Source organism: Rana temporaria, chromosome 2 (assembly GCF_905171775.1).
Source record: "Rana temporaria chromosome 2, aRanTem1.1, whole genome shotgun sequence".
Taxonomy (NCBI): Eukaryota; Metazoa; Chordata; class Amphibia; order Anura; family Ranidae; genus Rana; species Rana temporaria.
Window position 1 is genome coordinate 459,527,746 of NC_053490.1, and position 26,584 is coordinate 459,554,329.

Here is a 26,584-nt window from a genome sequence, read left to right on the forward strand (position 1 = left end):
TAAAGCGGAACTCCCCCTTTTGGGTGGAGCTCCGCTTTAACAACCGAAGGATTCCGAAAACTGCATAACTGTACAACTCCATTTTCTCATGCAAGTGTTTAGAGCAAAATGTTCTCTTAAAATAAAAGCGCTGCTTCTTATACTTCACCAGTACATCTGACTGTTTATATTCATTAACATGCAGCATCACACTAAGCTTGTTTTATTTACTTGCAGGTCCGGCCTTTGTACTCTTATAAATTCTGGCTGTTGAGAAACTTTGTCCCTTTTGTGTCTTGAGTCTTTTGTAGGCGGAATGGGCTTACATGTGGTGCTATAAAGGTCAAGCAAAGATTCCATTCTGCTAGTTTGGCATGAAGTTGCTCGTCTTCTTGCCAACCTGGCCTGAGGAAAGCGGCTGTGCAGAATTTAACACATCTAGACAGTTCTGGGTTTTCACTGTAAAGTCTTTTCCAAGCCTCAGTTTTTCGTAAGATATAATATTTGTGAAATTGGCCTGTATTAAAGAGTGAACGCCTTCGCTTTACATTATTTCTGATTTGCAGCCATTGAAAAGAAAACAAACCTGATTTATACAGGATATTGATAATTGTACATTTGAATCCATGTATGAAATAAGGCAATAAATCTTATTTAGTGTAAGTGCAAGATGGAGGTTCACCAATAAATTATTAAGCAATTTTTCATGAATACAAAAGGTACATAATTTGTTTTTGAAGTTGCTGCCACTTAAAGTGATTTGTAAAGTCTTTTTTTTTACTTCTCTAAAAATACCAAACCTGCTCTGTGCAGTGGTTTTGCACAGAGCAGCCCCGATCCTCTTCTCAGCTTGCTATGGGGGCACCCAAACTGAGTCACAGTTCCCTGTGTCCATTCAGACACAAAGCCCCAGTTAGGCCCTGCCCCCTCTCTCTCTCCTGATTTGCTAGCTGATTTTGATTGACAGCAGTAGGAGCCATTGGCGCTGCTGCTGTGTCTCAGCCAATCAGGAGGAGAGTCCCACACGGCCGAGGCACTCGTAGACATCGCGAGAGATGGGGCTCAGGTAAGTATAGGGGGGCTTCTGCACACAGAAGGTTTTTTATCTTAATGCATAAAGATAAAGTGCAGCCATTTCGCTGCCACCCCTACACCTGTCTGCCAGACTGATCTGAACAAGCAAATCACTGGCACTTCCTGATTTTGATGGAGCATGCACGCCCCTTCCCATGCATTTTATTGGTCTATGGGACAGCCCATTATAGTGATGGGTCAGTTGGAACGTTACAGGGGTAGGAGGGATTGGTCAAGATCTTGACACTACCCAAATGTGCTGGAGCTTTGTCCATTCAGAACCAGTGAAATGTAGGCATGCAGGGGGCACTGAAAGCTGCTGCTGGTGTGTGAGTTTGTTAGAAAACATATCCAAACAAAGAGTGTCATAAAGACCTAAATCAGGGGTGTCAAACTCAATTTCATTGTGGGCTGCATTATTGTTGCGATTTGCCCTCAAAAGGGCCGGTCGTGTCTGTAATATTAGATGTCCAGCGCATCCCCTCACCTTACATTAGATTTTAAGAGCCACCCCACCATCAAAAGTTGAGTCCCCCACCCTACCTTACATCACAATGCACCCCCTTACATTATGCTGCTGCTGGGAAGAAGATGGATGCATTGCTTGAAAGCAGAAAGTACAGGGCCTGGAGGACCAGAGGAGGGCTGGAGCTCTCCTGCAGCTGCAGGAGAGGCAGGGCCACATGAAATGGCCTGGAGGGCATGAATCTATGTATTGTTGTCGCTGCCACCCACTATTCAGATGTCCAGCCCCCTGTTGAGCGCCGGCCACCTGAATAACATCGGTGGGCGTGTTTTGGAAGTGCCTGATTAGAGCGAGATGCTCGAATAGGCTTCCTGATTAGAGCCTGCGGGCTCTAATCGGCTTCCAAATGGTTAACCAGAGGGCGCACAAGCGGTGCGTTCCCTAATTAAACAGTGCTGTGTTAGGGAATCGCTTCCCTAACACTGACCCGTCTCTCAGCCAATCAGGTGCACTGGGTCTGGTTGCCGGTCACAAAATGTGCACCAACTGGCGGCAATTGGGGGGCACCAACTGGCGGCAATTGGGGGGCACCAACTGGCGGCAATTGGGGGGCACCAACATTTATAAACATTAGACAATCTTATCAGTACAAATAGAACATAAAATAGAATCAGTAGTATAAAACATACATTAGTCGTAGGGGAGATCCCCCAAATAACATACTTGAAGAAATTGCAGAGAGAAGTAGTAAAGACAGAAGAGGGGCAGGAGGGGAAGTAAACAAAAAAGAAGTAGGAGGAAAATCGGAGGGAAGGGTCGGACATTTAGCCCAAGCCACTGTCACAAGTAGTAGCCCAACGTGTCAAGGCTTGAGGAGAGTCAAAATCAGAAGGTAGAAAATGGTCAACCCAAGTCTGCCAATCTTTGCGATGTTTGGAGATAGTAAAATAGAAGCTATGATTCTGGACACTGTGCATCATGGCCTGGGTCATCCTATTTTTTTTTGTCTCAAGTGTACAAAGTGTCATGGTTCTCCAGGCCCTCCCTATGGTTTGTTTGGAGACTGTATATGACATTTTAAACAAATGCACAATTAAGTGGTCAGGGTCAGGTTTCATTCTATTGCGGTGTTGCTTTAGCTGAAAACTTGAAGAAAATTTGTCTCCTAATCTTTCTCATTGCTCCTGTTTAGCATTGCCTTGCTGTGCTACATAATTGGCATATCCCCCAGTGTTGTAGAATTCCTAACTATGCTCGTCGGATCCCTCTGGTGGTATGGCTAGTTCTGTTCTGCCTTCCTTTTTTCTGTAGGGGAATCCCCCCCCCCCCCCCCCAATCCTGGAAAAAAAAAAAACGCCCTCTTTCTGTATGACATCCGACATTATTCAAGTGCTGTTTGCTGAATAATAAACGGTGTCCCGTGTGATCTTGTCACGACTAGAGTGCTGTCTCATCATTCAGCGTTATCACTGGTTTCCCTAATAGCGTGTCACATGGTTACAAATGGGGAAAGCTGGCAAGAAAGGTCACATTGATTTCCTCCACCAAAAATAGATTCTGATATAGATTACCTTTAATAATGGCATGTAGGACATGGTCTGCTGAAACACTGCTAGACATCTCTATAAAACATTACAAATGAGTGTTGTGATGTTCACAGTCACATGGTCATGTTGATGACATTGGAAATGGCAAAGCTTCTGCTTTCAGTGACCACATGAGTTGTCATCGCTACAGTCAGTGACTACTCAGGGCGGCGAGGGTCAGTTGTCTGTACTATTAGCACTATATAATGGATTACATTTTATGCATTTGAGCACAATAATGGTATTTTCCATTCAGGAAACACTTAAATAGCTGCCACTTCTACAGCGCCATTTGGAAAACATTACACGGCTTCTATAAAAAAGACAGACTGGGTGGAAATGAATTGATTTATAAGCGTGTTTTTTTTTTTTTTTTTTGTTAAAGGACACGGGTGGAACCTCTGCAACCACCAGATCAAACTCCTATGTAGATATTGGAGTTGATTTACTAAAACTGGAGATTGCAAAATTTGGTGCAGCTGTGCATGGTAGCAAATCCGCTTCTGCCCTGGTTCACACTGGGCTGCGGGAGTGAAGCCGTGCGAGTTCAGCTGAACTCGCACGATTTCACTCCCGCTGGCAGTCCCGATTTCGGCCGCGATTTAAGAGACATCTGTGCGGACCGAAATCGCAAAAAGTAGTACAGGAACTACTTTTTGAAATCGGTGCAGCGCCGCAGATGCGGCGTCGCACCGATTAGGACAGTGTCATTGCCGGCAAATTCCGCCGATTTTAGATGCGATTTCACATGTGAAATCGCATCTCAAATCAAAGGAAATCGTACCCAGTGTGAACCTGGGCTCTAACTATCTTGTTCAATAACCACTTTCCACCCGACAGCCGAAAGAAAGCTACAGTGTGGGCTTACTGTGCTGGGAAAGGGCGTACATGGACATCCCCCTGTGATAACACTATGGACAGCGCGCTCTGTGATCGCTGAGGCTGCATTCACACCTGAGCGTTTTCAGCTCATAAAACGTTCGGAAAACGCCCAACAAGCAAAATCTTATTTATTTCAATGGCACCTGTTGACATCTGAGCGTTTTTTTTTCACCTGAAGCAAAACGCCTTAAGCTCAAAGAACATGAGCTTCTTCAGGGCAGATTACAGGCAATTTTCTGCTTTTTACATTGGTGACCTGTACAAAATTGCGGCTAAAACGCAGTGAAAATCGCAAGACTTTGAAACACTCAGGTGTGAATGCAGCCTGAGTCCTTGGGTAAAGAGCCAATCACAGCGGCCATTTACCACATGATCAGCTGTGTCCAGTGACAGCTGATCATGATGTAAACACAAGCCGGTTATTGGCTTTCTTTTCCTCATGCTGACAGAGGAGAGGAGAAGAGAGCCAATATCCGACTTGTGTTAAAAAGACATCTACACTGATCATGGCACTGATTATGAGTGCAGTCCCAACAGTGCCCACCTTTGCTGCCAATCAGTGCCCATCAGAGTCACCTATCAATGTAATGTCCACATCTCCCCCCCACTGTAATGTCCACATCTCCCCCCCCCCCCCACTGTAATGTCCACATCTCTCCCCCCCCCCCACTGTAATGTCCACATCTCTCCCCCCCCCACTGTAATGTCCACATCTCCCCCCCCCCCACTGTAATGTCCACATCTCCCCCCCCCCCCCACTGTAATGTCCACATCTCTCCCCCCCCCCACTGTAATGTCCACATCTCTCCCCCCCCCCCCACTGTAATGTCCACATCTCTCCCCCCCCCCACTGTAATGTCCACATCTCTCCCCCCCCCCCCCACTGTAATGTCCACATCTCTCCCCCCCCCCCACTGTAATGTCCACATCTCTCCCCCCCACTGTAATGTCCACATCTCTCCCCCCCCCCCCACTGTAATGTCCACATCTCTCCCCCCCCCCACTGTAATGTCCACATCTCTCCCCCCCCCACTGTAATGTCCACATCTCTCCCCCCCCCCCCCCCACTGTAATGTCCACATTAGAGGTCGACCGATATGGGTTTTTCTCTGGCCGATACCGATGCCGATATTTCAAAATCGGGGCGGCCGATGGCCGATATTTTAGGCCGATTTTTGCGGCCGATATTTTAGGCCGATTTTTTTTTTCTTTCCCATTATTTTAGAAAACCTAGGTTGGGGAGGAGGTTATTGTTTAGGGTGGAAAGGTGGAGTGCAGCCTATCAGTGTCCATCAGTGCCCACCAATGCAGCTCACCAGTGTAGCCTATCAGTGTCCATCAGTGCCACCTCATTAGTGTCCACCAGTTCAGCCTGTCAGTGCAACCTCATCAGTGCCTACCAGTTCAGCCCATTAGTGTCCATCAGTACCACCTCATTAGTGCCCACCAGTGCAGCCCATCAGTGCCACCTCATAATTATTAAAAAAGAAAAAAAATACAATCTTAGTCATTTTAAGGAGGGGGGTACAGAGAGGTGGTTGTGGAGGAGGGAGGTACAGAGAGGTGGTTGTGGAGGAGGGAGGTACAGAGAGGTGGTTGTGGCGGAGGGAGGTACAGAGGTGGCTGTAAAGCTACCTCTCTGTACCCCCTCCTCTACAGCCACCTCTCTGTACCCCACTCCTCTACAGCCACCTCTCTGTACCCGCCTCCTCCACAGCCACCTCTCTCTGTACCCGCCTCCTCCACAGCCATGTGTTGTGGAGAGGGATGGGTGGGGATGCATTGTGCCCCTTAACTTAAAATAAGGGTCACGCTGATGGGCACATTTTATGTTAAGGGGCACTCTGATGGGCACAACAAAACGTGCTCCTTAACATAAAATTTGCCCATCAGAGTGCCCCTTAACATGCAATATGCCCATCAGCGAACACATTAAAAATATACCCATCAGCGTGCCCCTTAACATAAAAGTTTTGTTGTGCCCATCAGAGTGCCCCTTGACATAAAATTTGCCCATCACAGTGTCCCTTAATAACATAAAATGTGCCCATGAGCACATTTATTGTTATTAAGGGACACTCTGATGGGCAAATTTTATGTTAAGGGGCACTCTGATGGGTATATTTTTAATGTGTATGCTGATGGGCATATTTTATGTTAAGGGGCAATCTGATGGGCACAACAAAATGTGTCCAGTGTGCCTCTTAAAACAATATGCTCATCAGTGCGCACATTAAAAATATACCCATCAGAGTGCCCCTTAACATAAAAAAGTGCCCATCAGCGTGACCTTGCCCAGCAGTGTCAGTGTTGACAAAAAATAAATGCCCATAGTGATCTACATCAATGAACGAATATGCCACATACCTAGCTCGAATGCAGGGGATGCTGCAAAATAAGAAGCCGGGAAGGAGTAGCAGGGGGCGGGGCGCGCACTGGGCGTCACGCCTCTACTCGCAACGGAGAGCCAGTAGAAGACCCGGGAACCAGGAGCAGCAGGGGGTGGGGCACGCAAGGGTGACGTGAGAGACAGGCGTGGCCCCCTACGCGCAATGTGAGCACGGAGTGGACCGCGAGCTGCGGGGGAAGGACCGTGACGTCACGCCCCTACTCGCCGCCGTACGTAGACTTCCAGGACCTGCGGTGAGTAGCAGAGGCCAATGCGGATGGAGGATTCATGGCGGGGGCGGGGGCACTGGTGACTGGTCAGTACATGACTGGAAGGCAAGGGACCTCAAGGCCTGGATATTGTAGCGGCGAATCGGCCGATTTTTTCACGATAATCGGCCGATGCCGATTTCACAAAAACGGCCAAATATCGGCCGATATATCGGCCGACCGATATATCGGTCGACCTCTAGTCCACATCTCCCCCCCCCCCACTGTAATGTCCACAGCTCCCCCCACTGTAATGTCCACATCTCCCCCCCCCCCCCACTGTAATGTCCACATCTTCCCCTCCCCCCACTGTAATGTCCACATCTCCCCTGTCAGCGCGCCGCTCTGGGGAGCTCACCTAGACTGAAGCCGCGGCCTTTCCTATGGCCGCAATCCGCGCATCGCGTGGTGTGCCGATCCGAAAGCAGCAACCCGTTCGGATCACGGATCAATGATGATCCGTTGCACCCCTAATTTTCATAGAAGCATATATGCAGCATGTGGGTGTTGGGGCATGCACTTATGAGCTACATAGTTGGCAAGATGTTAAAGTTCCACCCAAAAGTGAAATTTCCGCTTTTTTGTCCCCCCCCCTCTGGTGCCACAATCGTTGACAGGTATCCTGTTCCCACTTCCGGGAGTCCGCGCTGTAGCCCATGACGTCACCGCAGGGCTCCCTCCGCGCTGTAGCCCATGACGTCACCGCAGGGCTCCCTTCGCGCTGCAGCCCCTGACATCACTGCGGGGCTCCCTCCTACTCCTCCTTTCACTGGGCCAGTAGGAGAAAGGAGCGGAACATATGCGCAATAGGGTTCCTGGCGTGAAGCCGTAAGGCTACACTACCTGGTTCCCTTACCCGCAATGGCAGCGGCAGCACCCGACAGCTGATGAAAACATCAGCTGCAGTGTAAACATCGCTGGACTCCCGGACAGGTACGTGTCCTATTATTGAAAACCAGCAGCTGCAGTATGTGTAGCTGCTGACTTTTAATGATAATTTTTTGTTTGGTCGGACCTCCGCTTTAAGAATTTAAAGAGAAGTTTTCTTAAGAGGGACATGGAGGGATACCATTGTTGATTTCTCTTTCTACACATGCTAGTTGCCTGGCTGTCATGCCCAAGCTCTTGCTTCAGTACTTTGAAAAACCCAATCCAGAGCAAATATGCAGATAAGGACTCTTCTGACTTTTTTCTTATCTGCATATTTATTTCAGATCAGAGATTATGAAAGTAATGAAGCCAAAGGGTCAACTAGAGTCCACTTTTCATGTGGAATTAATGACTGTTCTAATATTTATTATAACATAACAAATAACATTATTTATTATTTATTTATTACTATTTATTTGGGAAGCGCGCATATACCACTGGTCGGTGGTGCCAAAGCGCTTTGTGACAAAATAGCCCGGATGTTCTGGCGTGGGGAGCATAAATAAAAGAGAAGGGAGAAGAAAAAAAAAGAAATCAGCGAAGAAAAATTGGCCTAGGATTGAAATGCTTGGCAGAATAGCCAGGTCTTCAGCTTCTTCCTGAACGCATATAGGCTTCGGGAGATGCGAATGTTAAGCGGGATTTGGTTCCAGAGAGTCGCCCCCGCGGACCCAATCCGTTTTCCTCCTATAGAAATTAGCCTGTCAGTATTGCCAATGAGTAGAGCTTTGTCGGCTGAGCGAAGACAGCGTCTAGGTAACATGACCCCACGTAAATGACATTTCTAACGCACGGCGCATGCGCCAGCCGTGAACGTATCCCAGTGCGCATGCTCCTAATCACGTCGCAAATAGTCAATGCTCTCCTGACGGCGCAACTAGCGAAACGCGTAGAGGCTGTTTGGACACACACATTGAGGGTGCAGCACACCAGTGCGCACAGACCCCTTGTAGCAATACATGCGGAGCACAGCGGGGCAAGCACACCTCTTAGGACGCCACTTAAATGCTGGTCAGCGGCTTTTAACGGTTGACACTGCCAAAGACACTCAGTGCCGGTCAGAGGCACTTTATATTGTAAGTGTTATATTTTTTTACCTTTTTTAAATAAATACATATTTTAATATACTACACCATGATGAGCCCCTTGTTTTTGAGGAATTGATGACACCTTGTAAAAGGGAAAAGGAGGCAACACCCACTGACCGACAAAGAAAAGACACCACTTTGGAGCCTAATAATATCTGGGGTCTGGTGAGTGTTGATTTTAACCATTGGTGATGGTGGCACATCTTTGTCGGGTGGAAGAGATAGCGGCACTTTCCTGTACACAGCATTACCAACATTGAACCTTGTGTTTGCTGGAACCTATTGTATAAGAGCAAGATTGCCTGTCATTTGGACTATTTTTAAGTGCAGCCAGCACATTGCACATTTGTATGGTTGTTTGATAATTATTTCACTTTTATTGATATTTATTTTTATTTTGCTCTAATATCGGTTATTGGACAACTCACGGTGCAGTTGGCATACTGCATATTGTGTTTTTACACACACATATATATAATATTTTTTTTGTAATATCTTTCGTATTGTTTTCACTATTTGGTTGGTCAGTAGCAGCAACAGCCATTTTTCTCATAGAAGCAGTGTGGCATATGGATTGTATGCTGACACACTGATCTAGATATATGATTTAAGTTTGAAATCACTGTGTCACATTTGTATGACTCATATATTTCTTATATTTTTTATTGTTTGTATTCAGGTTATTCACACTTAAGATTGGGTACATTGTGGCCCTGATATTTCACTTATGTCCATATTCCCAGAGATTAAATACCTCTGGATAATTAGATCAGCGCAGTAACATTTTTCTTCTTAATGCTTTCGACGTGAACATAATTTACACAAAGCCCTATTCGCGAACAACTTGCGCTAACGACGCAAAATTCGACGCTGTCCCAACGTCCATACTTAACATTGGCTATGCCTCATATAGCAGGAGTAACGTTATGCCGGAAAAAGCCTTACGCAAACGACGTAAAAAAATCCATCGGGCGCACGTATGTTTCTGAATCGGCGTATCCAGCTCATTTGCATATTCTACGCTGAAATCGACGAAAGCGCCACCTAGCGGCCAGTGTAAATGTGCACCCTAAGATACGACGGCGTAGGAGACTTGCGCCGCTCGTATCTTAGCCTAATTTAAGCGTATCTGGTTTCGCGAATACACTTAAATTTACGACGGCGTAGATTCAGTGTTATGACGGCGTATCTACTGATACGTCGGCGTAACTCTCTATGAATCTAACCCTATCAGTTTTTAAGACAAACGGTCGTCCATTTTTTGTTGCATGCTAGTCTCGTGTGGAAAGTGAAGAGGTTACTCGCCATACAAAAATTCTTGTATGACAGAATTCAACTTCAGGAGTGACGTAATGTGTTGAATAGTTTTGTATGTTCTCTTTCGTCTCTGAGCATGCGTAGTCTAAAGCTGGCCATACACCATACAATTTTCTTATTCCATTTCCTTTAGATTTACCTTCAACTATGTAGTACAAGGGCCTGCCTGATTGCACACAAATTAAAAAGTGTTTAGATTTGACCTCATATTCTATAGTTTTGGTAAATCTAAAAGTCAATAGAAGAAATTTGTATAAAGAAAATCGATAGAAGAAATGTGTATAATGTATAGCCAGCCTTACGCTTACGATTCTTTTCGTACAAAAAGCATACTAATTAAATGAAAATCGGACGTTGTGTTCACATCCGACAAAAATGTAATAGTCTGCACATCCAGCTTTTGTCATACGAAAAATCGGAATTGGTTGTCTAAAGCACTGTAATAACAATCCGAAAATCGTCAGGTCGCTCGTTCGGACAAACTTTTACTTGTGATTTTCGTATGGTGTGTTCGGGCCTTTAACCACTTGGGATCCGCCTGCCGTCAATTGACGGCTGCAGTGCGGATCCCAATTTCCAAACTGCCGTCAATTGACGGCCGCCCCTTTGGGCGTTCCCCGCGCGCGCTCCAGAGCGCGCTGCGGGGAAAATCTGTGTTGGCCGTGTCCCTCGGACACAGCCAATTACAGATCGCCGCGAACGGCCAATCAGAGTGGCCGTTCGCGAGGCGATCTGTGCGGCCAATGAGAGAGGATCTCATATGTAAACATATGAGATCATCTCTCATTGCCGTTTTACACAGAGACAGCGGTGCTGTCTCTGGAGAGGAGACCGATCTGTGTCTCTTGTACATAGGGACACAGATCGGTCACCCCCCCAGTCACCCCCCCTCCACCTACAGTTAGAACACTAAGCAGGGATACATTTAACCCCTTCCTCACCCCCTAATGTTAACCCCTTCAATGCCAGTCACATTTATACTGTAATTAGTGCATATTTATAGCACTGATCGCAGTATAAATGTGAATGGCGCCAAAAATGTGTCCGATGTGTCCGATGTGTCCGCCATAACGTCGCAGTCCCATTAAAAATCGCAGATCGCCGCCATTTCTAGTAAAAAAAAATAATTAAAAAAAAATAATTCTGTCCCCTATTTTGTAAGCGCTATAACTTTTGCGCAAACCAGTCGCTTATTGCGATTTTTTTTTTTTTTTTTTACCAAAAATATGTAGAATACTACGTATCGGCCTAAACTGAGAAAAAAAAATGTTTTTTTTTTTTTAAATTGGGATATTTATTATAGCAAGAAGTAAAAAATATTGTATTTTTTTCAAAATTGTCTCGCTTCTTTGTTTATAGCGCAAAAAATAAAAACCGCACAGGCGATCAAATACCACCAAAAGAAAGCTCTACTTGTGGGGAAAAAAGGACGTCAATTTTGTTTGGGAGCCACGTCGCACGACCGCGCAATTGTTAGTTAAAGCGATGCAGTGCCGAAAGCTGAAATTTCACCTGGGCAGGAGGGGGGTATATGTGCCCAGTAAGCAAGTGGTTAACCTTTCAGGCACCTCTGAGGTGATTTCTGGCTGCCAGGTGCATTGTGTGGGTTAGTCGCTGAAACAAAAGTCTCAGGCCCCGTACACACGTCCGAGGAACTCGACGGGCAAAACTCATCGTTTTGCTCGTCGAGTTCTGTGTGAAGCCGCCGAGCCAACTTTCCTCATTGAACAACGAGGAAATAGAGAACATGTTCTCTATTTGGCTCGACGAGGAACTCGTCGGCTTCCTCGGCCGAAAGTGTACACACGACCGGGTTTCTCGGCAGATTTCAGCTCCGATCGAGTTTCTGGCTGAATTCTGCAGAGAAACTCGGTCGTGTGTACGGGGCCTCACAGTTGTGCTGTGTGATTGTTCTGGGGCAGGGATGTCACTTGCAGTAAAACTGGATGTGTTCAGCTTCGCTGGCTGGGAGTGAGAAAATGTCTGTTTCGATTTGTGTTTTTTTTATAGCGGCGTCTTTGATATTCTTAATGAATGATCTTAACCTGTTAGAAAACAATTGTTCTATTACACGCTGTAAGTAATGAAGGGGTGTTCGGCTGCTTTTCTCCAGCGATTGCGTTTTTTTTCCACATACTTGGCGTTCCACTGCTGTGTGTTTACTACAGTTTTGATTATAAGGGGAAGATTCTCCCCTTTCCCTTCCTATCAGTACTGTGCTAGTGACAGTCCAGTGTGGTCAGGACCATGGAGAGCTCCTCTAGCTGCATTGCATTGTCTTGGATACAGGATTGCTGGGATGTTGGCCGTATAGCAGGCACAGAATCGCTATCCGCTTCTCCTCGTAGGATTGTAAAACCAGGCAGTACACATCAGCCTATGCTGTATTGTTAAGTGGAATCTAATATTAATACTGCTGCTCCCGTATCCATCATGTAGTACTCCATAAGCCTTTTCCATCCTCCCTGAGGTCCCCGCCCCTGCACACTCTAACAGGCATCCCCAAGAGAGCCCCCTGTGCCGGTAATTGACCAGCTCCTGGCCCATACAACCCCCCCCCTCCTTTCCACTCACATCCAGGCTCATCTCCCAGACAAGCAGATAAACAGACAGGGACGACACTCGCTCTCTCTTCATCTCCGCTCTACCCACGGATCCGATGTGTGTACTGGGAGTGATGTGAAGGTGCCAGCAGGGAAAGGATTGAATGGCTGGTATAGGGAAAATCTACAGCTACCTTCCAGGGAACAATTAATGGAGTGGCTGCAGGACCAGGGTGAGTGAGGCCCCTGCATGCACCACAATCTACTACTTCCATGATTCATTGATCAGTCATGTGTGAGGGGGGATGCAGGTCTACATTTCAAAGCGATCTGGTTAATAATGAGCGGCGATGTGACCTGATCTCCGGTAGATACCACATGTTTTTAATAATAGACTGCTTAATTGGTTGACATGGTGGCATTCTCAGCCATAAAGGCTGTTTTACTTGTAAATTGCTGGAGATTACATGGTACTTGTGCATTTCTTGGAGCGGACCTTTATTTATTCCCCGAGTACCCAGGCCCTCCGTTCCCATGTTATAAACAGCGACTGTATTTGTGTACGATGTGGTGACATGAATCTCACCCCAGAGTCAGCCATGCAGATGATTGCTCTCACTATTAGATGACTTTCTGTTTAAACTCCCTGGTGGGGTGCAAGCTGCCTTCAAACGTAGTGATGGCGCGTTCTATACCATAATATATTATTTTATATATTGTGCATCCAGATTACACATACAGGTCCCAGAAAGGTGCCTATTTTTTTTATGATTATAATGTATCTTAAAGGGTAATGTTATAAGAGAAGTCCTGAGGAAACTTGGCATGAATTTATACATATGTAAAATGAATGGTTATTTAGTCATGTCCGCTTTGTATTTGAATGCACTGTTTGGAAGAATGAGCTTCAGAAAGCTTTGGGCCTGTAGAAAGAAATAAAACCTGCACCAGAAAACATCTGACAAAGGCCATTACACACAATGCTGCTTGGCTCAGCATCTTCCCATTCACACCAGCTTGTATACCTGCTGTGTACTGCTTATTTTATCTCTATTGTCCTCCTGAGAACACCAGAGTCAGAACAGGGACCCAGACCATATTTAGGTCCTAATCTCTCCAAGTCTACATTGAGACCCCCTCCCAGTCATTCAAGTGTCAAACAAACATAGTGGCTCTGGCATTTGACATCTGAATGATAACAGTCAAAGTCCTGGGAAGGGACAATATTTCAATTCACTTTTGTTTAAACGTCGAGGCCCATCTTACAGCCTGGGACTATGATCCATGGGCTGCTGTACAACCATGGACTGATTTGAAGACCAGGCCAGGTACTAGCAAACATTTAAAGGTGCCTACACCTTACCAGTAATGTTAGTGTATGTACTTTGGTGGACTTGACAGGCCACCTCAAGCTTATGGACCTGGTGGGCCACCTCAAGCTTATGGACCTGGTGGGCCACCTCAAGCTTATGGACCTGGTGGGCCACCTCAAGCTTATGGGACCTGGTGGGCCACCTCAAGCTTATGGACCTGGTGGGCCACCTCAAGCTTATGGACCTGGTGGGCCACCTCAAGCTTATGGACCTGGTGGGCCACCTCAAGCTTATGGACCTGGTGGGCCACCTCAAGCTTATGGACCTGGTGGGCCACCTCAAGCTTATGGACCTGGTGGGCCACCTCAAGCTTATGGACCTGGTGGGCCACCTCAAGCTTATGGACCTGGTGGGCCACCTCAAGCTTATGGACCTGGTGGGCCACCTCAAGCTTATGGACCTGGTGGGCCACCTCAAGCTTATGGACCTGGTGGGCCACCTCAAGCTTATGGACCTGGTGGGCCACCTCAAGCTTATGGACCTGGTGGGCCACCTCAAGCTTATGGACCTGGTGGGGCCACCTCAAGCTTATGGACCTGGTGGGGCCACCTCAAGCTTATGGACCTGGTGGGGCCACCTCAAGCTTATGGACCTGGTGGGGCCACCTCAAGCTTATGGACCTGGTGGGGCCACCTCAAGCTTATGGACCTGGTGGGGCCACCTCAAGCTTATGGACCTGGTGGGGCCACCTCAAGCTTATGGACCTGGTGGGGCCACCTCAAGCTTATGGACCTGGTGGGGCCACCTCAAGCTTTTTGATTTTCATAGACTTAAACTCCTGGCATTACCCGATGTTATTAGGCAAGCAAGATGGAGGCACACAGGATTAGAGCACAGATATATTACTTTCAATTTATAGCACATACTGCAGTGAAGTGATTTTTCTTGCTTTCTGATCAAACGTTTGAATACTTGTTCTTCTTGCTCATAACAACCAACAGGATTCCTCTATTGCATTTTCTCACCCTCCATCATTAGAGTAAGCCTAATAGGGAGGTGGGATTTTGTGTATAAAAATAACTAAAGGAAGTTTAGTTCCTCTTGTCCATAGCAACCTATGAGACTCTCTATGGCTTTACAGTATACAAGGAAGAAAGGATCTGTTGGGGGTCGTTAAGTTCTTCTTAAGCCTATTTGCTCATGGAATCCCCAGTCTTTAGGTCTTCTCTACAGTTTATTATTTGTGGCATAACGTGCTTCAAAATAGTGTGAATGGGCCCTTAAAGCTGGCGGTGAAGATAAGGCAAATAGTTTGTCTTGATTAGAAGATTGGATAACTTTTACATTAAAGCAGAGTTCCAGACTTTGTTTATTAAAAGTCAGCAGCTACAAAAAGTGTAGCTGCTGGCTTTTGATAAACAGACACTTACCTGCTCCACTGTCCAGCAACGCGGCAGCCCGGAGCGTCGCTCCTCCTCCCCCCCCCCCCTCTGCCCACGCCTCCATTCAGACTGTGGGCACCTGGCCATGACTGCTTTCGGCTTCACGGCCGGGCCCTCAGTGCTCATGCGGGAGCCGCACTGTGCTTTAGGAGTGGACAGGCGATCGACTGGAAAGGTTATGTGCCAATATTGATTGGTGTTTGAAATTGTTCATAATTCCCTCTACCTTCACCAAGGCCCTGTTCCAGCTGAAGCAAAACAGCCCCAAAGCATGATGCTGCCACCACCAGGCTTCACTGTGGGTATGGTGTTCTTTTTGCTGCATGGCATCTATTATGATAACCGTGGACCATGCCTGCTCAATAGGTGCTAAAATACCAATCTCCAGCAGAAGCCCTGGTAATCACGTGACCACACATAGGTTCTATTTGGAGATTAGAAATGATAAAAGCATTTATTTCATATTTGCTGATGAAGGAATCTTGTATTTTTCGTGGTGATTATGAAGTTGCTGCCCCTGGAGAACCGATGAATGTGTAATGTGCATCTTATGTAATTGTACCTGCCCTGCTACTTGAAACCACACGGTGATCACATTCTAGACGTTTATAAGACATTTCTTTTGCTCTTTAATTGCAGTGAAGTGGTTGGATTTTGATACAATATCCCCTTAGGGATAAATACAGCCAAGAGGAGGACTGCCCCCTGTCTGGCCATTATAACTCTAGGAATGCCTGCTGTTATCTTTATAGCAGACATATGTTTTTTTTTCTACAGCAGAAATTAAGCAAAAAAAAAAAAAAAAAGTGGTATTAAACCCAAAAGCAAACTTTACTTTATTATATTGCAGCATATCAATTCTTATGTGATGGCTGTATTTTTTTTGGCTTTCTTTTGTCTATTTTAATCTGGTGATCCAACCAGTAAGTCTGTTTTTCAAAAGAACAAGCTCTGTTCCAGAATTATCAGTTTACAGGAATGAGATAAACAATTTACCACTGGCAGGGGTGCTTGCAAAGATCAGCTTTTATTCATGTAAAAGCTTTATCCCAAAAGGAATAAACCTTTTGGCTGTAACCAATTATAAAGTGTGAGTTTGGCTTTAATTTGTTGGCAGATTTAAATCCGCTAGTACATTTAACACTACCTTCCTACAGACTGTCAATGCTGCTGTCCAATGGTGCCCCCTGTACTGGCTAGATCAGGGGTGCCATACCTTTAATGGCTAAGGGCCACTTAAGCAACTTGGTAACCAGTTGCGGGCCACAATGAGCGAAGTGAGCAGATGACAGGTCTGTGTCCAGTCTGCACATGCAAAAGCAGACACAGACAGCCCAATCTACTCTATGGTCCCTCTGATCCAATCAGATGGAAGGGGACAGATCCACTTTTTTTTAGCATATCGGATTGGAGGTAGGCAGGTGTAAACAGACAAAAGTCTGTTTATATCTGCCGCTCCATAGAGGTGAATGGAGGGTCCGATTTGGTCGGACCGATCATGTGAAAGGGGCCTAAGGCTGCTTCCACACTGATGGTCTGCAGTCTATTGTGGCGCAGTGTTCCTGAGGTTTTCCACCGGTTAGCTGCACTTTGCCATAGATGTCTATCCTGCAGGTGTGGTGCATTTTCTGAAAAGCCGCTTGTTTCCTCTACCGCCGGCTTCATTTACAACACTGATGTTCTCTTATGGCAGGTCAGCAACCTGCAATCTGGGCTTGCCAACCAGCCATCCCAGAGCAGGAGGTCGCGAGCCACATGTGGCCCCCGGGCCACTGGTTGGGCACCCCTGGGCTAGATCATCAGGTGAAAAAAACACACCAAAAAAGCACACCAAAAAAACACACCAAAAAAACACACCAAAAAAACACAAAAAAATAAATAAACAACTAATGAAGCCACCACATCTAATTATTGGTAAGCTGCCTTTTATATTGCATTTTTGGGTTTGGAATTTAATAGCACTTTAAAGTGGAGCTCCACCCTAAAGGGAAAGCTCCGCTTGTTTACAGGTACCTGCTTTTGACAGGTACCTGCTCCCACTTCCGGGTTAGATACCCGAGGCGATCTACGAGGATCTACAAATCAACAAATGTGTTCCGTTGAATTATCCAAACCTGTGTACACAAGTCCGTCTGACTAAAATCCAAAGTATAAACAGGCATGCTAACCATCAGACAACATTGGCAGAAGTTGCCCAAAGGGTGTCGCTAAAGAGCTGAAAAACCAGGTCGTTTTGTGAATGTTGGCTGAAAAAGTTCTGCGGTCTGTATGCAGAACAAGTTCACAGCCAACGCCCTTCGGACAAAATTCCACGTATTTGTCAGATGGAAGTCCGATCGTGTGTACAAGGCTTTAGAATACGGGAATCATCGGCTGCAGCCACTGTTGGTAAAAAAAAAAAAATCCAAATGGCCCCTTCCACAGATACATGGCATTTCACATGTCCTGCGACTTTGGGTCTCACTAGTCGAGTCCTAAGTCGCACAAGTGTGAATGGAGCCTAAACGATGACATCTGTCAAGTGAAGGAGCCAACACTCGATGACATTGAGCGTTTTGGGGACTGTAGTCTCATAATGGCTCCTCTAGCAAAGTAAAGGTGATGAGTGGTTACACTTGGCGAATAAATCCGTTCTTTATTGTAAACCGCATTGTGCTTTTCTGTTAGGCTGGAGTTCTTCTGCAAGTTTGTGACCCACTAGACATGCTGGTTATGTGTCATTGAGAACACCATTGTTCAGAGTGTGCTGCCACAAGAAGCGCAAGGCCAAATGCATTATTTGCATCACGACCCATAAAACAAACAGACGGGGGACGACATTCATAGTCTTGGGTTAGTGAGTCAGTCAGTGTTGTGGTAAAGTCATTCCAGTGTCATTACTAGGCATCATATGGCTTCATTTTTTTCTGAACCTAATACTCGGCAATAATAATCATGTCTCTAAATTTGTTCTTGATAGAATTTCAGCAACTAAGCTTCACAATAAAAAAATAGGTGAACCCCCAGCAGGTATCAGTGAGATCTTCTGTCTTTGCTGTGGTGGCAGGATTTCTTTTTTCATGCATGCCATAAAGCTTTGGCACAATTTTCATTTCCTTTTAGCTCTTTAAACAGTTAAATCAGAAACCTTTTTTTTTTTTTTGAGAGAATTCTTTTGAAAATAATTATAGTCCTCCCACGCTTATCATGCAAACACAAGATCTCATTCTGCTCATCTCTGCCTCGAATCTTTATTAACCTTTCCTACTCTAAATGGATTTTTACTGTGCTCAAGGCATAAGGAATTATGGTATAGCCATTCAGTGCAACATCTTCCTTGCTTTGAGGGCCAGAGATTCTGTCAATATATTGGCTGTCATAGAGGGAAGCAGGGGCGGACTGACCATTCGGGCACTGCCCGAGGGCCCCATGCCACTAGAGGGCCCCATCAGGGTTGCCAGCCTCAGTAAAACCAGGGACAGTATGTAAAAATCAGTTTTTTTTTTTTGTTTTTTTTTTACATCTGCCCCTGAAATGTCCCTTACAGAGTCCGACATCCTTGTGGTATAAAAATCCCAAGAATATAGCTGCCCCACCTCTACAGTACCTTCTCAGTGTGTGTATGTATACTGTGTGTGCATATTGTGTGTGTGTGTGTGTGTGTGCGCATATTGTGTGTGTGTGTGTGTGCGCATATTGTGTGTGTGTGTGTGTGCGCATATTGTGTGTGTGTGTGCGCATATTGTGTGTGTGTGTGTGTGTATATTGTGTGTCTATCAGGGACGGAAGAGGGCACAGCCCGTTACTGTGCTTGTAGCTGTTGGGATTTGATCGGTGTGTCATCCAGCTATGGGTTTTAATTACTATAATATTGGAGAAGGAGGAGCTGGGAGATTGCCATTGGTCAGTACAGAGGAGGAGGGTGGGGGGGGGGCTTGGCTCTAAAATTAACATCATTAAAGCTAGCAAGAAAAAGCGTATACAATCTTGAGGTGAAATATCATCAGTATAAAAATTTAAGCATGTAGTCTACAGAATAGAACATGCGTTTGGCTAAGCATGAAAGATATCTGTATATTTTTAGGAAATACCATTAACGGCTAATTCCACATTTAACGACGTGTTACAACCACATTTGGGGTGTAACATGCTGATAAGCCCCCCCCCCCCCCCTTTCCATTGACAGCTGTGTTTTTTTTTTTTAGCTGTCAAATTTGAAACCAGTGGAGCTCTCGAGGTCCGTGATTGAATGAACTACAAGTCCCGTCTGCCATTGCAGTACACTCGTCCTTTGATATTTCCTCCAGTTCTCTAACTGAAAGCCAATAAAGAGGTACAGGCAGAGAGCTAGAGGAAGAGTTTACAGGAGCCTGTCATTGCATTCGCAGCTAATTGATTGTGGTTGTAATGCTTTTCAGACTGCTGTGAAAAAACATTATATTCCCTTGCCTTGAGAAAGTATTCGGCCCCCTTGAACTTTGTGACCTTTTGCCACATTTCAGGCTTCAAACATAAAGATATAAAACTGTAATTTTTTTTGAAGAATCAACAAGTGGGACACAATCGTGAAGTGGAACGAAATTTATTGGATATTTCAAACTTTTTTAACAAATAAACTGAAAAATTGGGCGTGCAAAATTATTCAGCCCCTTTACTTTCAGAGAGCAGAGAGCATCATGAAGAACAAGGAACACACCAGGCAGGTCCGAGATACTGTTGTGGAGAAGTTTAAAGCTGGATTTGGATACAAAAAGATTTCCCAAGCTTTAAACATCCCAAGGAGCACTGTGCAAGTGATAATATTAAAATGGAAGGAGTATCAGACCACTGCAAATCTACGAAGACCTGGCCGTCCCTCTAAACTTTCAGCTCATACAAGGAGAAGACTGATCAGCGATGCAGCCAAGAAGGCCCATGATCACTCTGGATGAACTGCAGAGATCTACAGCTGAGGTGGGAGACTCTGTCCATAGGACTACAATCAGTCATATACTGCACAAATCTGGCCTTTATGGAAGAGTGGCAAGAAGAAAGACATTTCTTAAAGATATCCATAAAAAGTGTCGTTTAAAGTTTCCCACAAGCCACCTGGGAGACACACCAAACATGTGGAAGAAGGTGCTCTGGTCAGATGAAACCAAAACCGAACTTTTTGGCAACAATGCAAAACGTTATGTTTGGTGTAAAAGAAACACAGCTCATCACCCTGAACACACCATCCCCACTGTGAAACATGGTGGTGGCAGCATCATGGTTTGGGCCTGCTTTTCTTCAGCAGGGACAGGGAAGATGGTTAAAATTGATGGGAAGATGGATGGAGCCAAATACAGGACCATTCTGGAAGAAAACCTGATGGAGTCTGCAAAAGACCTGAGACTGGGATGGAGATTTGTCTTCCAACAAGACAATAATCCAAAACATTAAGCAAAATCTACAATGGAATGGTTCACAAATAAACATATCCAGGTGTTAGAATGGCCAAGTCAAAGTCCAGACCTGAATCCAATCGAGAATCTGTGGAAAGAACTGAAAACTGCTGTTCACAAACGCTCTCCATCCAACCTCACTGAGCTCGAGCTGTTTTGCAAGGAGGAATGGGCAAAAATGTCAGTCTCTCGATGTGCAAAACTGATGGAGACATACCCCAATCGATTTACCGCTGTAATCGCAGCAAAAGGTGGCGCTACAAAGTATTAACTTAATGGGGGCTGAATAATTTTGCACGCCCAATTTTTTATTTGTTAAAAAAGTTTGAAATATCCAATAAATTTTGTTCCACTTCATGATTGTGTCCCACTTGTTGATTCTTCCCAAAAAAAATTAGTTTTATATCTTTATGTTTGAAGCCTGAAATGTGGCAAAAGGTCGCAAAGTTCAAGGGGGCCGAATACTTTCGCAAGGCACTGTACATTTTTTTTTTTTTTTAATAAATGTGAACTTTTGGAATTTAATGTGTATGGCTAAGGCAGGCCATACACAGAGCAAATTTCTTTCCTGCAACACAGGACAGTGCTTACAGGGCAATCCCTCCGACCAAGCCATTCTGTCCTCCCTTTGGCGTGGGGGGTTTGCAGGAAAAGCCCTGAGTCGGCATGTAATATCCTGCCCCCCTAGTTTTTAGCTGTTTATTGGGCATGGAGGAGGAGGGAGAGAGTGGGCGGTCATTTATTTGGAGTGTATATGCCCACATATGTGACTCTGTAGTAATGTGGGCTGCACAGATAAGAAAAATTAGGCGATGAAAGGAACTGAAAACCAGCGCATGCTCAGATGTGGCAATGGCTGATCTACATAATCTCAGGCTGCAGTGGGGACACAGACAAGGAGGGAGGGTCAATGAACAAGCAGGCTCAACCAGGTTTTTAGCTGAATACAGAAAACAAACCCCATAATGAGAGAGTATGAGGATCATGTAAGGCTGGGTTCACACTACGGTTTTCCCGTCCGTCAGCCGCATACGATTTCAGTATCGAAAACGTACGGGCCCGGACGGGAAAACGTATAGATAGAGAATGCATTGCAAATCGTATGCACCCAGATGCATCCGGGTGCGTACGATTTGCTGGCAAAACGTTTTTTAAACGTACGCAAAACCGTGTTCAACCACGGTTTTGCGGTCGTTTTTAAAACAGTATGGCAACCGCATACGTTTTCCTTTAACATTAATGTCAATGGAAAACGTACATATGTGCGGTTCCATACGTTCCCGTCCGTTTCAGCCGCATACGTTTTTTCATATAAATCGTATGCGGCTGACGGACGGGAAAACCGTAGTGTGAACCCAGCCTAATACATCATTTATTGATAGTTTTTTATGCTGTTGGTTTCATACCAATTTAACAGTACATAACCAGCTTGAGACTTAATTGTAACCTCTTGTCATCATAGCTTTTCTTTTGCTTGTATCTGTGCTTGTAGCTATACGTTGTTGTTGTCGTCATTGTATTGTAGCGAGATATGTTTATACATATGCCGTTTTGAATATTTTCATAATAATGCTAACCACAGTCTCACTTTGTTTTCTCTGTCTCTACCCCTGCAGTCCCTTATGTTAATTCCACATCCATGATTGGTGGGAGCCTAGCTCTAATATACACTGGGTGTATACAGTATATAAAGCATGTTGGTATAAACATGCGTTTTAATTACTTATGTATACATTTGCCTTTTAGTTATCTTTTATAATCGCAAACAATCTTTATAAATAAATCTTTCTTTTTACCATTATGACATCTTCATTATGGCCTTCCAGCTTTTTATTCACAAATTGGAAGAGCTGTAACTGTACATGGCAATTAACCTTTCAGTGCTGCTCTTACTTTCTCAGCATCTTTGCCTTTTCAGCATCATTACAATAGAAAGTATTCAGCGCTGGGAAAAAAATATATATAATACAAAAATTTGCAAGCCAGTACTCCGGATAAATTCATATAAAACGTTCCAAAGCAAAATTACAATATAAACAGTGCAGCACAAAAAATATCTAAAAATGAAAAAAGTTAAAAATCAATGAGAAAAGAAGTCCATAAGTGAATGTGGAAAAGAGAAAATCCAATCAATTTTCAATCACGTAGTGCAGGTATGTATAAGTGACCAGATCGATATCCTCCACCGTGCATAAGGAGGATGGCCTCTCGCCTCAAAGATTCAAGCTAAAATTTCAGCATCATTCACTCATTAATGATGCCCTTTCCCCTTCAGCATCATTCACTCATCAGTGCTGCTTTTACCCCTTCAGCATCATTCACTCGTTCCGCCCTTTCCGCCTCGGCATCATTCACTCATCAGTGCTGCTTTCATGTCTTCAGCATCATTTACTCATCAGTGTTACTTTGACCTCTTCAGCATCATTCACTTGTCAGTGCTGCCTCTGCTCCGTCTGCGTCATTTAGTCATCAGTGTTTCTTTGACCTCTTCTGCATCATTTACTCATCAGTGTTACTTTTATGTCTTCGGCATCATTCACTCGTCAGTGCTGCACATACCCTTTCGGCATCATTCACTCGTCAGTGCTGCACATACCCTTTTGGCATCATTCACTCGTCAGTGCTGCACATACCCTTTTGGCATCATTCACTCGTCAGTGCTGCATATACCCTTTCGGCATCATTCACTCGTCAGTGCTGCATATACCCTTTCGGCATCATTCACTCGTCAGTGCTGCATATACCCTTTCGGCATCATTTACTCATTAGTGCTGCTTTTTTTTTTACCCCTTCAGCATCAGTCACTTGTACATGCTGCTTATGCTTCATCAGTATAATTCACTTGTCCATGCTGCTTAAACTACTTCAGCATTGTTTACTTGTCCGCACTGCTTATACCCCCTTCAGCATCATTCACTTGTCAATGCTGCTTCATCCCACTCCTCAGTCTTTCACTCACTAGTGCTGCTTCTTCCTCTTCATTCACTCGTTAGTTCTGCCCTTTCCCCCTCCTCATTTACTCATCAGAGCTGCTTTTTCCTCTTTTTCAGCATCATTCACTGGTTGGTTCTGCCCTTTCCCCCTCCTCCTCATTTACTCATCAGTGCTTCTTCTAATTCTTCAGTCATTCACTCATCACTGCTACTCTTTCCTCTTAAGCTAGCTATACATGGATCAAACTTCACCCAGATCAGCAGGGACTGGTTGAATTTCGATACCATGTTTAGCCACTGTGATTAAACAGAAGACCGTCTACTGACCAAATTCTGTTCAACCGTCCATTTGGTATTTTTACACTTGGTCAATGGTGCAGGCTAAAGATTGCAGCGTTAACACCTATCTGTGTATTCTGAAGGTGGGGAAGTCTCCGTGACACTGGTGATGGGGGAATTGGGTCACTTTTTTTCATTTATGCCGTTGGTTGAACGAAACAACGAATCCATGTATGGCCAGCTTTAAGCATCATTTACCCGTGATTGGTCCACCATATTGCGCCAGTTTGTAATATTGTAAAGTACATACTGTATTTATTTATTAGTGTATAACACTTTTTGACCCTGAAAATAGAGGGTAAACTGTGCCTGCGTGTTATACACAGGGGGCTGTGGAAAGTTTGTTTTTCTGAAACCTCCCTCTTAAAGTTAGGGTGCGTGTTATACGCCGATAAATACGGTATATATTGGCGATATAATGTCCTGAATTCTGAAAATGGCACCTATTGTCTCTCTATAGACTGTGGCATTAGGGACTGACATGCTGCAACCTAGTGCAATTATCCAAACTCACTTAGAAGACCGTTTTAAAAGCTTGGCATCACTTATTTTTACATTGGCATTCATATTTTTTTTGCAGTTGACTGTCCTGTTTGCCAAATATTTGAAGCTGCCAGTAGTATCCTCTTCATATGGGAGGCTCTGTAACGGAGTTTGAGGAAACATCCGTGTATTCTCTGAGCATTGCATCAGAGCTGGGAGTTGTATAGCGCAGAATGAATCGCATGACAACAGTCTGATGTCTCACCAGGGGCCATTGAAAAGCTTTCTGCATTGGGTTTTGGAGAACAGACTGTTGATGTTCAATGAAAAAAAGACTTCCCCCAAAGACATTTATTTCAGCCTTGGAATTATATTAACCAGATAATAAGTAGGCTGAAAACTAGGGCAGAAAAGTTTTGTTCACATGCCTTGTTCTTGGGCTTATCTTGATAGCTTCCTTTACCTTAAAGCGGAGGTTCACCCAAAAATCCACTTTTTGACATTAGCTGTAGCATACTGCTAACATCTGCAATATGCTGTTTTTTTTTTTTTACTTGTACTTCTCGTTATATGAGCCCTTGTTTTCCGGCTCCGAGCGGGGAATGGGCGTTTCTAAGCGAAGAGGAGTTGATTGACGGCTGCTAAGGTGCGTCTTGGCCTCTGTTTAATCTTCAACTGCCATGATGCTGCACATGTGATCAGTTATGACACCAGCCATTGGATGGTTTGACAGTTTGGTTGAGAGCACAACCAATGTGACAGTTAGCATTCCTGGCATGCCAGGAATGTAACTGCTTTTTCAAACTGTTAAATTGATGGGTGAACCCCCGCTTTAATGCTGTTTTCATGTCCTCGTTTTTGCTCTCAAGTTGCTGTAATTCTTCTCTGATCTCCACACTTCCTGGTTGTCTGTTTCCTGATAACCACAGTCCTGGGAGCTTTCTCTCTGTGGTCACTAATCAAGGAGGTGTGATTACTGTGTGTCTAAAACCCCTCAACACCAATCCGTTTCGTTTTCCAAACCATCACTGCCCTGTATTGGCTCTGTACAGCACAGAGGCAGGAAACAACACCCCAAAACTAAACTAGAAACTACCGGTACATTATATGATTGATTTTCTATCTCTTTTTAATCGTTTTTAAAAGGAATCGGTTAACTATTATGTCTCTATACCCTGTAAACAGTCATTTCAGCAAAAAAAAATATTTTATTTACAACTCCTTTAACGCTATGTCCATCCAGAAGACTTCCGCTATGGTTGGACATTGATGGGCACAAGCACAAGGGTGTCACATTCATATCACTGGACATTGTATTTGTTTTTCATAATCGAAAATGCAGCTTGGGAAGTAAGACTTTGTGGGGAATCTCACCAGTAGACTCCATATTAGACTAGAGGCATATGTATGATTAAGCTCATCACTAACATTTTATCCAGAAAGTGGGAACTTTGATGACAATACAGGCCTTTCATTATAATGTACCTGTGTAATCATCCTGCAGTACCGATTCCAAGCCTGTTGGCTTACAGAATACATTCTCCCTGCCCTGGACTCCAAAGGGTGGCTGTTGTTGGTATAGTCAGGCACCATCCGTTTCCTGCACTTTATGCCCAATGGTGCCCTTATTTAGTGACAATATTGCTTTCATAACAGTAGTTTGCGGTTTAACCCATCACTGACTATATTGGTATGCAAACTGAAATTTTAAATCTCTTGCAGAGAAAAATTGGTCCTTACTGTTTCTGCCATACTGTTTCCTGCAGTCATTGAGGAATAGTTATTGATTGCTCTGCCTTCACTTTACATGAGCCTTCTGCTTTTACTACTTATTAATTATACAAATAAGTACTGATCTCCTCTGGAAAATTCAGGTATTCCCTGGGCTGAAAAAAAGAAGATGGTACAAATTGCTTAGGTTACGAATTTCTTGTGTATATGTAGCCAAGTGTTGCCAAGTTATTTCAGAATTAGAAAACCTGTCTTTAAAGAGACTCTGTCACAACTTATAACATCGCAGGCAGAAGCACAAACAATTAAGTACTCTCTCCTTCCTATAAATGATTTAGATTTGTAGATCCCACTCCTTAGCTCGGCCCCTTCCCTGCTTACTCATCCTAGCTCTCTCCTCTTCTGGTAGTGTCTA

General features: G+C 44.6%; 1 protein-coding gene across 3 annotated transcripts in view; it reads left to right on the forward strand.

The window, feature by feature from the left end:
- ABR (ABR activator of RhoGEF and GTPase) overlaps positions 1-26,584 on the forward strand; it is a 612,111-nt gene that overhangs the window by 193,784 nt on the left and 391,743 nt on the right. The window contains exon 1 of one of the 3 annotated variants that reach the window (XM_040338589.1): positions 12,581-12,756. The exons of the other annotated variants lie outside the window; for them this stretch is intronic. Coding sequence (XP_040194523.1) covers positions 12,735-12,756 — 22 coding nt within the window. The 5' untranslated portion in view covers positions 12,581-12,734. Of the gene's footprint in view, positions 1-12,580; positions 12,757-26,584 lie in introns of those variants that run through there. 3 annotated transcript variants of the gene reach the window in all.